Source organism: Haemaphysalis longicornis, unplaced genomic scaffold, assembly GCF_048455015.1.
Source record: "Haemaphysalis longicornis isolate Haplotype H1 unplaced genomic scaffold, Haemaphysalis longicornis Haplotype H1 scaffold_1, whole genome shotgun sequence".
In the NCBI taxonomy this organism is placed as follows: domain Eukaryota; kingdom Metazoa; phylum Arthropoda; class Arachnida; order Ixodida; family Ixodidae; genus Haemaphysalis; species Haemaphysalis longicornis.
In genome coordinates this window covers 345,133,416-345,147,578 of record NW_027526203.1, presented here as the reverse complement: position 1 = coordinate 345,147,578, position 14,163 = coordinate 345,133,416, and the positions used below count along the sequence as shown (strand labels likewise).

The 14,163-nt window shown below is 48.6% G+C and overlaps 1 protein-coding gene across 3 annotated transcripts in view; it reads left to right on the top strand.

The window, feature by feature from the left end:
* The window catches only part of LOC144153263 (scoloptoxin SSD976-like), a 32,481-nt gene extending 19,660 nt beyond the window's left edge, over nt 1-12,821 (top strand). For 2 of the 3 annotated variants that reach the window (XM_077684923.1, XM_077684918.1), the window contains exons 4-6: nt 634-812; nt 7,886-7,998; nt 12,490-12,821. In XM_077684923.1, the coding sequence (XP_077541049.1) occupies nt 634-812; nt 7,886-7,998; nt 12,490-12,700 (503 nt within the window). In that variant the 3' untranslated portion in view covers nt 12,701-12,821. The remainder of the gene's footprint in view (nt 1-633; nt 813-7,885; nt 7,999-12,489) is intronic. The other variant, XM_077684930.1, reaches the window with a different exon arrangement.
* Nucleotides 12,822-14,163: the final 1,342 nt, after the last annotated feature.

Genomic DNA, 14,163 nt, shown 5'->3' with positions numbered 1-14,163 from the left:
TAACTGGTACAAGCAGTATTATTTTAATCGAAAATAGTGCTTGATAATTTCGAAAGCAAATATAAAATACGTGTTAAAAACAATATTTCGACTCAAAATGCAAGAAGGGTTAGCAGCCGAGCCTAGACCTTATGCCGGCATTCCAAGTCCAACAGTAACGAAAGATTCCAGCAGACGGAGCGTGAACAGTGGGACTAGGGAAAATTGACTCGACTTGAGCAAACTTGTTTATCGTGGGTGCTACGAAACGGGAGGGGAAGAGCGTGAGAGGTGGTCGGCAGAGAGAAAAGGCAGACGGCCGCCGTGTTTCCTCGACATTTGCAGCGAAGTGGACAGAAATGCGGGCAACTTTCTTGCCTGAAATTATCGTGGTAATTATTTAGTGAGGTTACTGAATCGCTCACCAAAAAAGTATTTTATCCCGTTACCTTTCCCCCAAAAAAAGCATATAAATTACTGCAATTTCATAACAGGCGTGCTACTACTGCCATGCATACTCGCTTACCATCAGGCGTGTCCAGTCGAGAGCAGGCAAGATGGGCCGACTTCCGTGGGAGTGGTATCGATAGAATTCTTGCCCCTTTGGGATTGGCGAGGGTGAAACCTCACTTGTATCTGATCACTTTGTTTCAGGTCGCTTCAAGTTAACTGGCCAGAACTTAGCCACGGAACAACGCTCGAACCAAGTGATGACTGTGAACTGGGTTCGATTCATCGACAGGTGGTTCAAAGAGCACAAAAACTACCCTCCGCAGCAAGTGAAGCGCTTTCAACCGAGCTTTGAGGGGCGGCCCGTGGGCCACTTTACTCAGGTAAACATTCGATACTGCGTCTGCCCTGGCGGCGGGCATATCATAACCATTACATTTCATGATCTGGAGAGAGAGAGAGAGAGAGAGAGAGAGAGAGAGAGAGAGAGAGAGAGAGAGAGAGAGAGAGAGAGAGAGAGAGAGAGAGAGAGAGAGAGAGAGAGAGAGAGAGAGAGAGAGAGAGAGAGAGAGAGAGAAAAACTTTATTATCTAAACAGCCCTGGTCCGGGCCGTAGTGCTACAGTCCCTTCATTAGGAGACGGCCGGTCCGTAGAATTCCCCGAGAACCTCACTAACCCGATGGCAGTGGGCCGCCAGGAGTTCTTGCGTCGACATCACGTAAATCAGTTTCGGTCACTTTAAATGGATGCCTTCAGGCAGGATGCCGGGAACTTTTTCCCCGCAATTTCTCAGCTCACGACTGGGTGGACTGGCCGTAACATGGCATTTTTGCTTGTTTTATTGCAGCTAGTGCCGAGACAACTTTTAAGCTAAATGGGGTCATGGCACGATGTTCTTAGCTAGCCTCTTGGATCGCATTAAATGGACCTTGAAGGGAAAATACAACCGTATACAGTTTGAAAGAATTAGACTATGGTAGCTCACTCAGCTTCATTCCAGCCCCAGAAGACGTTTATCTACACCCCCCCCCCCCCAAAAAAAAAAAAAGAAAAAAAGAAGAGCCAGAAATATTGAACAAATTTCAAATTTCGCGCCATAGTGACGTGAGACCGGTAGGAGTGACGTGTTATGGGCCGGCACACAAAAAAAACATTTTTATCAGTGTGCTAACAGCACGTTAGAATTAAAGGGATACGATCAAACGAAACTACAGGCCGCACTATACGCTCCCAGTCATGTTTTCTGGTGGTGACTTAGTTTTGCGGCCGTCAATCACACCAAAAAAATTCTGTGGCGTCATGGAAAATGGCTGGAAGAGTGGCTAGGGAGTCACCACTGTTGAATAAGTTTTCTTTAATCTCTCGATTATCTATTTGAGGTTTGCGATTGAGTTGGTAGTTTTTGTTATCGCGAACAAATAGCCTTTTTAATGAACCCAACTTGTATTTTGTCTTCATGGCCCCTTTAGCTACTTTATGGCCACTTAAATGTCTTGGCATCGTTAAAAGTGTCTATGCAGCGGGGCTGATTTGCGTTTCCTCTCTTTCCTTCGTGCCGGGAAGCGCTGCGAAAGCTATAGCTACCACCGGCACAACATTACAGAAAAGCACTTCGGCAGTTGCCCGCCGCAACCTACTTTCTAGAGCGACACCTCTACTGCTCCAGGTGCGAACCCAGCAAACGCCACGTTCCGTAATCCGACCTTCAAGCTGAGCCAAGGCCAAACTTGGATGCAGCAAGCTCCTCTGCTGTTGGGTGGTGAAAACTCAAGGACAGTCTTTCGGCCAATGCACCAGAGGTGCTCGCTGCATCAACGTTCACAGCGCTCTCGCGCCGAAAGCACGGACTACACAGAGCAGCGTCTGTGTGTTGCCTGTTATGCAGTTTTAGACGGGGTAGTAGTTGCTACGAAAGCGGCACTCCCTGCAAAAGTATAGTTTCACCCCCTAATAATAAAGTTGAATATTAGCAAACCACTCGCCTCGTCATTTCCTAAAGCAAGCAAAACCAAGCGATCGCTCGAGAAACTTGGTTTAACCGCGTTCAGCTACTAGAATTCTTTAGTCTTTGCTTCGCTTTTTTTTCGCGTTTTTAAAGCGTCTATCGAATGATACTATTGGAAGACGACGACGACGACAGGGCGGCTTGTTGGCATTCTCCGGCTACTCGTTGTTTTCGTCTAAACAGGTTCCATTCCCTAGTTGCGTCACTCCTGCTTGTTCCTAACGCCGCTGCAATCCTCCTGGCACCGATACGTCACAGCGGCAATCTCAAGGATGACCCGGCGGGGTCGTCCGTACCCTCGGCCGTTAGGCTTAGCTCAGCAGCATCTGAGCTGCTTGCGACCAAGACACGGCCCTGCGATGTCGGACGTGTCGGAGCAGCAACCATCGACTGCAACATCACAGCTATCAGGAGCGCCTGCTGCTGCTGACGCTGCTGTTGTTTCCACTGATGACTTTCCGCCACTTATGGAGGTAACTGCCGACCCGTCATCGAAGCGATCTGCAGACGAGCCACATACAGATGTTGCGGAGGGAGGGAGTGCACCACCTGCTGCGAAGCGGACTTGTGCCGCTGGTGGCACCCAGCAATTTGTTTCGACTTCAGCTCTCGCGAAAACTCCTGCAACCACCCGTACACTGCGGAACTCATTGCCACAAGCCAGGTAAAAAGTTGCCATCAAACCTCGGCAGTGTTTTAACATCTTGAATCTCTCCACTAAGACTGCAGAAATTACTTGATGGCTGCCTCGGGACCACTGGATTCACTGGATACGCTTATCATCGATCTACGAACACTGTGTCCGTGTAGGTTACGTCTCTGAACGCAGTGGCCGAGTTGTGCTCTCTGCAGCACGCATCGCTATCTGCCGACCCAATTGTTACAGTTCAAGCGTACCTAGGGTCAGGCACTGACATCCGCCGCTATGTCGCCTCGGGCTTGGGTGCCGGGGAGGATCCGGACCACCTTCGTGACAACATAAGGTGTGACACGCATAAAGTGCTTTTTGTGCGGTGTATGGGAGCCGGCCGCACCTGCCTCGGGACGCTACGGGGTCCGCTGGAACCTCCAAACCGGCTTTTCTACAATGATTGTGTCCTCTGGCCCCGTCTTTTCGAGACAGGTGTGGTGCACTGCTACCGTTGTTTTCGCCGTGGTCACATGAGCACTTCCTTTCCTTTCCCTACACCGGATTTCAGTGAGGAAGAAACGGCTTCCCCTCAACAGCCAAAGTTTCAGTGTGGCCTCTGTCGCTCCAGCGACCATGAGATCACAGATAAAGACTGCCCCACCAAAAGCAAGACAACGCGTGCAAAGCGCCGTGCGTGGTGTACTCGTGCCCAGCTAGACCAAACCTCAACGTTCAACCGTTTCGAATTTTAGGCGGAAGAGGATGAGGATGCAGTGAAGGAGGAGGAAGCCACGGAGTTTCCCTCGCAGCCAACATATCCAGACGTTACCCGTGGTTTGCGCCGCCTTAGGCAAGCTGTTTCTGATCCACCGTTGTCTCCTGTGGAGGACGAGCTTGTGGCCCTAGACCAAAAGCTGGCCTCGCTGCATGGGGAAATTAACAAACTCACCAAGCGAAGGTTCCAACGAACACGCCGCCAGAAGAACTTGCCTCAATCGTTTCAAGGCCTCGTCTTTTCTCCAAGTCTCATCAGCACGCCGCGTCTACGATTTCCCTTCCCTGAACGCCAGCCTCCTCTGCCATGTCCAACAAAGAGCTTCTCCAGTTTGTGGTGCACCAGCTGCAGACATTGGTTTCTGTACTTGCTGCACAACTTCGCTAACCAGTCCGCAACCATGCCTGCACCACAACAGTACATTGTACAACAGAACTGTCGGGGTGTCTCAACAAAAAAATTGGCTCCAATCCACGGGCTGTGGAAGGGGTTGGAAAACAAGGCTTTAAACGACACCCACAACAATTGCCAAAGCGACGTCACTTGAATTACCACACGTGGATCTAAAAGAGTGAAACCAGAGATTCTGCGAGCCGTTACCTGGAATTCGCGGGGGCAGCGTCCCGAACGCAGCAGCGTCGGGCACGGCCGGGCTAGAGCGGTGGACGCCGCCGCTTTAACCGGCCGTGCGTCGGCGGAAAGAAAACGGAGAGGAGAGTCTTTCGAAGGGTGATACAGCGGAACCTAGCCATCCCGATGTGCTAGCTCAGGGCTACACCACCACGCGACACAAGCGCAGACACCGAAACACTTTGGCATGTGAGCTTAGTGATTACAATTTATACCGATTTAAACTAGTTTGTTTGGTGAGTTTGAGAATTGCAAGAAAGCTGAGGGAACTCTTATAATCGCTATTTATCAGATCCAGTTGGTCCTTTCACATTTTGTAATACCTCTTAAAACACAACCGAATTGGTATTCACTAATTTAGAAGTCCAATCCATGGCAAACAGTGCGCAAAAGGTAGTGTTTCTCTAGCGGCCGGATGCCTGTATGTGGTCTCTACATTTTGTCTTCCCGCCCTGCAAAGCAATCTTTAACGTATCTTTGCCGTACGGCCACTTAATTACGTCGGGTCCGGGTTACCCAGCAGGTGCTGTCTTAAAAGTTAATCAAGTCGTGTGAAGTAAGCGCGCAATGGACGCGAAGCAGCGCAAAACAGGCCCAAAACAACTGTCGCTAAAGCAGACTACAAAGCCGTCCCGCCGACCCGCCCGCCGGTGCGAGCAGTCACCTGCGTGCTGGAAACGCTGGGTAATAGTGCCATATCGCCGTGCCATCTACACTGTGCTCTGTGAGTGAAAAGTGCCCTCCCGATCCCTAGACGCGTTGGTGGTTTTTCGTTCCGCACGCCACAAAAGAACCATTCGCAGGTAGAGGTAGAAAGCTCTGCTTTAAAATTAGTGAGCTCCGAGAAAGGGTACGTCTGGGAAAGCTCCATTCCTGGGCTTTCTTGCTCCAGGAGACGAACTCTCCCTCGCCTGCCTGAATTTATACCATACGCTGAGCCGCTCATTCCTGATCGGCAGTGCAGCTCAACTTCTACTTCTCCGGGCAAGGCTGCAATTTATGTTCTAACTCGGTTTTCTCAAACCCCTATCCCTCTAAACTCGTGGTGTATAGCCTAGCAGGAGGTGATGGCGGTAAAGGTACAGCTTCCGCGTTGTGTGGTTATTCTGTGGTGTCGTGTTAGGTGCTCCCTTATAGTGGTCGTGCTCCCCGCCTGTGGGTGGGTTGGCTTACCCAACTACGATGAACTAACCCTGGCTGCCCCGTTCTTGTAGTGTGGGACTTTAGTTCTCCACTCTGTGACTGGGGATACTCTGCCTCAAGTAAGCGAGGTCCAGTGGTCCTGGATCACTTCACTGATGCTTGCTTTGCGCTGCTGAATGGTACTACTAGCCCGACACGCCGTTGTACCCACGCCCGATTGCCACCATACTCACCTGACGTGTCGTGGTGGCTTGGTACACAAACTATCTCCTGGCAACGTGAGGCCAACTGCTGGGGTAGCGATCACCACCCAATTCGCCTCGGGCTTATTCCGGAGTCAACAGGTCGCCTTCATCACCGTCGCACAGTGGTGAAGGGGGATACCTTCCGATCCACACTCAACGCTTCCCTCTCAGCGCCCATCCCGGACCCCATGGATCTGCTTCGCCGTGTCCTCACGGTGGCCTCCCAGCATACGTGGGTGGAGGAGACCCACCCTAAGCCCGATCTCCAGCTCCTGCAGCTATGGGTCAAACGTAAGCAAGCCGAAGTAATTGCAACCCGGGAACCATCGTCGATACCTGCCAGGCTTCAGTATCAGCGCCTTACCGCTGCTACCAAACGGCACAAAAAAAAAAAAGACTGCCCAGGCAGCTCTGGCTTGCCTGGTGCACCTCTCTCGGTGGACACTTCAGCACTGTAGAGAAAATTTGCCGTTCGGAGACAGCAGCTGCTGTTAGAAAAACCGTGGAACGATCTTTCTTACAGGTGCGGAACGATCTTTCTCTTGGTGCGCCATCTTCAACGGCGTCTGTCTGGCGCACTTTTCGCGCCATGGAATCTGGAAGTCACCCTCCGGAACCAGCAGCCAGCGCTTGCATTGCATCAAACAAGAATCCGGCGCAATTAGCCCCCGACGCTCCCCGGCCCTTGTTTCCGGTATTTGATACTGCGCCAGTGGCAAAGCCGGTATATCCGTTCCCCCTGCCGACCAGTGTGTCCTTACAGCCAACTCACGAAGCCATCTCGGGAATTCAGTCACCGTTTAAAATGACTTAATTCTTTGCCGCGATTGATCAAGCGGACTGCTCCGTATCCCAACGGCATTACTTAATAACGAGGTGTACAAAAATACTGACGACCCAGCTCTCATGATGCTTCTGGACTCCTTAAATCAGCTGTCGCTCTCCGGTAAACTCCCTGAATCGTGGCTTTAAGCGGATATTGTCCCCATCCCAAAGCCCGGCAAACCATCACGTGAACTTCGCAGCTTGCGTCCAATGGCTTTAACATGTACACTATGCAAGCTGTTAGAGCGCATACTTCCCACACGTCTTCAGTGGTCAATCTCCTTGGTCAATCTCCCTAAGTGGGTATGCTTGGCTTTACAAACGTCCGTAGGGGACGCTGGGCAGTCGTCGCGAGGCACGCACACAGGAGCGCTAGGTATTTTTTTGGTTTTGTTAACTGCCAAGCGATCGCCGCGAGGCCCGCACTGACGTGCGCGCGCTCGGCAATGTCTTGGTATTTTTAACTGCGGACACGAGAAATTACGATTTGCTAAAGAGCTTCTCTCTTAAAAATAATTTTGAGCGAATTTATAAGTTTTGAGCGAATTTATAATCCCATCTAGCTACTGGATGTACGTATTCGCCATGTCCTTAAAGCATTTTAAATCTTCAATCAGTAGTGCCCACGAAGGAACTAAAGTGTATGTGCGCGACCCCGCTCCTATCCCCTCTTTTTCGCCTGCCCTCTCTTTTATCCCCTGAACATCCCTTCCCCAGTGCCGAGTAGCTTTGATTGATTGTAGGGTTTAACGCGCCGACGCAACGCAGGCGATGAGGCGCGCCGTAGTGGAGGCCTCCGGATTAATTTTGACCACCTGGGGATCTTTAACGTGCGCCGAAATCTCGAACACACGGGCGTTTTTGCTTTTCGCCTCCATCAGAAAAGCGGCCGCCGCGGCCGGGAATCGAACCCGCGACCTCGTGCTCAGCAGCCGAGTAGCAATCCGGCCCCTAAGCCTGGATAACCTCTCGGTCTTTCCTTTCGCTTTTCTCCCCTTCTCCTCCCCACCTCTCCCTCTCTCCCTCCCTCCCTCTCTCTCTCCCTCCCCCCTCTCTCTCTCTCACCTCTCTTCTCTCTCTCTCTCTCTCTCTCTCTCTCTCTCTCTTGAATCAATGCAAAAAGTATGTTAAGATTCAAGTGAACGCAGTGATTGCTTTATTTAACAGGAAATGGAAACATTTTACACCTTCTGCTCTTCAGGTGATATGGGCGAACACTCAATACCTTGGATGTGGGTTCACCATGTTTCGAATGAAGGGGGACTTCAGCGCGATGCCGTTCAAGAATAATTACGTGTGCAACTACGGAAACAGGTAGGTTTAACCTTGCCCCGTCCATATACAGCGTGAATTATTTATGTATAAAAACATACTGTATTTTGTAGCATTTTCCACAAGCCAAAACGCAGGCATTGTTACTAAAGAGCTACTATACAGTTTATTATTATGTCGTGTATATCGAAGTCAAAATTAAGTTTTTAGCAACATGTTGTGCTCCCCTTCGTTCTCTAATGCTCCTCGTAAGACTGCACTTTTCATTAGTTTATGACCTACCAACCCGCTCAAGTCTACGCAAGCAAGTTTTATTTTCTGCTGCATCACTTTGACTTCATCAAACTTGAGGACGAGTTTTTAGACGTGTCAGATGGCTCAAATAATATCAGATACATTCTGGAGAACGCAGGAAAAACGCACGGAGCAACTTCTAATTGGCTGAATTTGTTACTGACCAGCGGCAGTGCCTTATCCACAGCTCCCAGAAAATGAAAATTATCGAGGTATCTCCTCCCTCCACTGCAAGCGTTTTCGAAAGACGGTAGTCTTCTGCCGCCGCTGCCGCCTAAATGCCTCCCTTCTCTTTCCCGCCCGGCTCTCACGCCTCTCCCTCCTGTCTCGCTCTTCGCACAATAAATGCGACGGAGGTTTGCTCAAGTCAATTTAATTTTCCCGCGTTCCACTGCTCGCGCCATGTACTGGAACCTTTCGTTACGGTTGGACCTCTTGAAATGTCGCCAGAGGACGCTTTCTGTATTTTTGGTTCAAAGAAAACTTCAGAGGGACGTTCAGCGGGACGTTCAGCGGGACGTTCAATACATTCAAAACATTCACAGACGTTCAAACCGATCAGAAGAACGTTCAGAACATTGTTTTCAACGCGTATTTTGTATTCACATTAGAAAAAATCATGCAGCCATGCATTTTTAATTAAAAGAACATTACTAATACTACTTAGGCATTGCTGTTTTGCCTCAAATGTGCCTGATGTTTTCTTTTTGCTGAACAGTGTTGACAATCCTGAAAACCGCCACCAGAATTCGTAGTTTGGAAATGTTTTGCGTATATACGTTTCTCGTGCAAGAGCTCTTTTACCGTTCGACCTTGCGGCTGAATAGAGGTGCAGGCAGATCAAAAGACAGACAGACGAAAATTTTTGGGTTCAAGTATCCCAAGACAGGCTATCGTCTTTAATAATTCCTCCTTGCGGATTCGTTATTCACAGTCCGCTAACTCGGGGGGCCAATAAAAAAAACGATAGAAATGTCACGCCCATGACAACGTGTAATGCATGCAGCCTTAAATTAAGCTAGAAAGTAGAAGAAATTCGAAGGAATGGTGAAGTTCCAGGGACTTTTCTGCACTTGCCCATTGATTTACATGTATGATTCATGCGGTTTGGATGATGCTTTTTTTTTTAAAGGCACACAATAAACAGTACTGTCTTACAGACTGAACTAACCATGGTAGGAGTTCAAAATACTTAGCACTTATTCTATCATAAGTCAATTATCAAACGACTACGGATCGATGACTTTACACCAGTCAAGAAATATTTTACAATGTCAAGGGACTAGGTGCTTCCCTGAGTGATTATTGCAAGAGGAGGGCACTTCTAAAGATTACCACAGTGTCCAATACTATTTACTCCAACACCTACAGCAAAAGTTCGACAAGATTTCACTTAGAAGAAGTAATGTACGAAACGACGTTCCAAGGAACGGCGTTCCTGAAACTGGTTACTTTTGGGAGGAGCGGAAGAACGCCACTATTCCATTAGGAGGGTGTGGAACTGTAACGGTAGCTCGTTACGTTTACGAAGGAACGGCAGAGGGAACATCATTCCTTCTGTAAACGTTCCATCGCTGGGTTTGACTGTTTTTGATGCCAAGGCTTTAGGGCTGAAACTAGTACAAAAAGCCACAGGCCACTACTGTGTTTCTCTTCCTATAAGCTGCCCAGTTTGCCCGCTCTTCCTCAGAACGCCCTTCTTCGAAAGTAAAAGGCAGACGAATAACCACGCAGCGGGCCGCAGGCTGTCGGGAGGCTGCGCCAGTTGCGCACGACCATGTCGCTATACGTCGCTGCAGATGGGCATAAGACACGGGCTTCGGTGCCCCTTTGATTCGCCTTCTGCCGCGACCTCTTCTTTTGTACATAAGAGGTGAACGTAAAAGCTGAGCAGGAGAAGACGTGCCTGCACCGTGTCTATCGAATGCGCCTTCTCTACAGTACAGGCAGCCGAGCCAGCCGAAGGTGCCGTACGAGAGTTTTCTGCTGGGTCGCCAGCGTAATTAAGTTTACCTCCTCCTCCAGCGTTGCGCTTACCGCGTGTACAAACACAGCGTCAAATTCTCCTCCTCGGATTCTTGAAATATTTCCGCTGCCGCCCAAAGCAAGGCGGAAGCTATCTGACCTTTTGCGCAACAGCAACCATCCACGAGAGCTACAAGCCGAATCTGCCCTCAGGCGTTCTGTTACCCCACGGCACTGACATGGCGCTCGAACGCGCCGCCGTAAACTTTCTCACGCATAGAGCCGATGGGTTTCGTGATGTGCCAGGTTTACTTTGATCATTGGTTTTCGAATTTTGCTGGGAGTTATTGCGCCTCCTTTCCTTAGCATCATAGCAGTGCGACGACTGTGGTGTATTGTTACGGACCGGTTCCGACCAGGGCTTCAGCCGGGCAACGATGGCGCGCGGAGTCGTGGTAGCGTATCTGGTGGCTGCTGCCGTGTGCAGAGTTCCTCCGTTCCGAAGGCGAGAAGCCGGAGGCCAAGCTTAAAAACTGTTTATTGCATGGCTAAGCGAATAGCATAAAGTTACAGGAGACTAGGCTGCGACAAAAAGGCGAACACTAATTCTCAATTCGGCAGAGTAACACTCTGAGGCTCTGTTTTCGAGGCACCGATGCTCGCGCGTTCGAAAATTTAAGGAGAAAACCACAGCGGTGAAAGTTATGCGCACGGTACCACAGAGGTTTTTAACTGCCGCCAAACAAAATATACGCAAAACAATCACTGTCCGTGGAGAGCGCGAGTTGCATGCTAGCACACGCCTATGAGCACATGCAGATGCGGTGTCCTGAGCCTGAGGGACTGAACCAACTTATCCTCAGTTACAACACGAAAGTACCTTCAAAAGCGTTGGGGAAACGGCTCTTCAACGTTGGCAACGACGTGTTGATAAAAAAACGGGTTTGTCTGTCCGACACCAACATCGAGATTCAACTCCTGCTGAGTTCAAACAAAGGACTCTTCTAAGTTGCGAAAAGATGTACTGGACATTTTTTCCCCACTCATGCTGTAATATGAATCAGCATTCATTAAACGCGTATATATTGTTCCTTTCGATGGGGTTTCTTGTGCAAGACATTTATGTTCGTGCATGTGAGTAAATTTATTTTTGCACATCTGAAACGCAGCATCTTGACTGCGCATTTGGAGACCCAATTGGAAAGCGCCATATGTGTTGCACTTGTTATAGACGAGTACCACAGTTGCACTTAGGCATGCCTGGAATACGCCCGCTGCTGCCTGAAAAAATTAGTCTAGGAGCGTTTCGTTGGATTCTTTTTATCTCCAGATAATCTGTCGCCGGTGGTGTTCATACTCGTATAATAGACGTAGTTCGATGTGAGTGTTACATTGCTCACGCTATTTCGCCTCAGGATTATCCGACACTATATTTTTATTGAAAAAAATCAAATGTAACGTCAATGTAGCGACACGTTACAATGTTCGAATTGTCACTGGAACGCGTTTCTTTGTCAATATGGGAACTTGTAACGGCAACTCGCTTCAAAACTGGGTCGAAACGAGGAACGAGCTTTAGTTCCTATTTTATAGGAACGTGTGCAACACTGCTTAGAAGCCGATACCATTAGACATTTCCAACAGCCAGTGCAAACGTGGAAAGCGTCAAAAAATAGATATGTGATCTATGAAACCTGTTAAATCTGCAGCATAGTAAAGCAATCAAGTCCTGACGTTAGAAGTTGAACAGAAAAGTCAGTAAGCCCCGTTCAGCTCCGAAAAGCACACTAACAGGTGCTTTGGTCAATACTCTTACGAGGCATGTTTCTTGCGAGAGGGAGTTTTTTAGCCTAACTGTATTCATTCCCAGCAGTAATTGTGTCCTTGTCATCTTGATATCAATATAACTTGTGCGCCGAATGTCTCACGGATGAAAACGGGCTTCAAGTTCTCTTGAGGTGTGTAGACCGACCTAAAGTTACAAGAAAGTACAAAAATGGCAACACGCAGTGATCAGCGACCAGCAGCATCCTTTGATCACGCGAAAGCTTTCACTAAGCGAACGCACTCTTATGAACTGGCGCTTTCTGAGTGCATGTGCACCGCTTAATATAGTTATAACTATGTACTAGAACCATTAACTCCAAAAGAACGCATTAATCGTGAAACCTACGCACCCCTGGGGGAAATCTGGTGATGCCGCCAGCTTCTAGAGCCAGGAAGCTCCCATATGGTGAAGAGTTTCGACGTCAAAGGCGCTTGCTTTCTGCGCAGCGGCAACATCAAAGGACAGCCGGTGTACGCCGAGGGCCTCCCTTGCAGCCACTGCCCGGCTGGATCCCGCTGCGCCAAACGAACGGCTCTCTGCAGGCAGCGAAAGCAGAGCAGACGTCCAGGCTGGCTCCAGAAGAAGCCCTGGCTACGGCCGCCTTTCTGGAGGAGGGAATACCAAACGAGGAGCAACTTCTTCAAGCGGCATCCGTAATAGATAAAATGCGCAGACCATGGTAACAAGCGCCGAGCTTCTAGCTAGTTCACTGCACCGAGGAGTTAATTGCGTTCCGAAGCACAAATAAAGAAAAAAAGTCAAATGAACACGCTTAAAATGGTATTCGGCGTGCCCATGTCCTAGCTGACATTATTTGAATGATGTGAAAGGTGACAGTTGTACTCAAATGTTTGAGGTTGTGGACATAAAATAATCCAGCAAATTACGTATTTCAAGCAGGGTACGGTGCTGAACAGACATCGAAGAAAAGCATATGCATAACTACTGCCACACTGCCCAGCAAACCTCAACGTGTGTTGTTGATCACGAATGTTAGGAACCGCTTTGTTTAATCTCATTAGCTATGAACCCTGCTGACAAGAAGCCACACCCGAAGAGATGACCCCAGTTTCAAAACTCAGCTTGACCTTGTTGAGGCTTTTGCAAAAATGTTGAAGCTAAGTCGCAGAATTGTAAGTTTTGGTCTAATTAATTTAGGTGTTATGAACGGTATTTAATCAGAGTGAAGGTTAAAGATACACAAACTTCTGCTGTTTGAAGCCAGAGTTTTCTGGGAGCACACAAAAAGGCACCCTGAGTAGGTATTAACAGTAAAGATAGCAGACTGCGATGTTTAAATAACACCTATATTTTAATGTACAGAGTGGGAGAGAGAGAACAATCTTTAATGTTTCTGTCAATATCAGCTGTGTTAGAATGTCCAGCTTGCTATGTCAGATGAAATGTGCTGGCGATGATGTTCAAAAAAAGGCTGATGGTGTTGATGAAGTTGATACGCCCGGATTCGTTAAGTTATTGACAGAGTCTGGTCAAGACCTGTGTTTCGCAGATACACAAACGGAGCTTTTGTCGCGCGTAAGGCGCGTCTCGCACATGACCACGAACCTAATACGTCCAAAAGTTGAATACCGACGAACAGCGCACGTCTCAAAAAAGCGCCAAGCTCTCTTTGCGCACTCAATCGCGTACATTCCCAGATCAGGCGCTGCAGGTTTTCGCGTACATCGCAATTTGAACAGAGTGGAGACGGGGTGTAATTTAACTTGCAACGGAAGTGCAGCGTGTAGGCGACATTCAGCCGCATACAATGCAGTGGTGCTTCTTCACGCTTTGGGAGTTAAGTTGCATCTTGGATTTGCAGTGTGGATCAATAGAATATAGGGGCGCGTACTAATGATGTTGCGTGCCAGCCGAGGGTGATCGCTGCATGCTCCATGGGTACATATTGCACAGTTAGTTCTATTTTGTGTCTAGGATAAAACTTTTCGGCATTGTAAAAAATGCTTCGTTGCCAAGTCTTGAATTTCGTCTGTCCACGAATTATTTGTTTGCGGTTACCAAGTGGCCGCTCACAGTGCTTTAAACAGATGGCCGCATGCTTTATTTTTGCGTATTAAAGATATTTCGTCGTTTAATGACAAATTCAAGCCCAATAATCA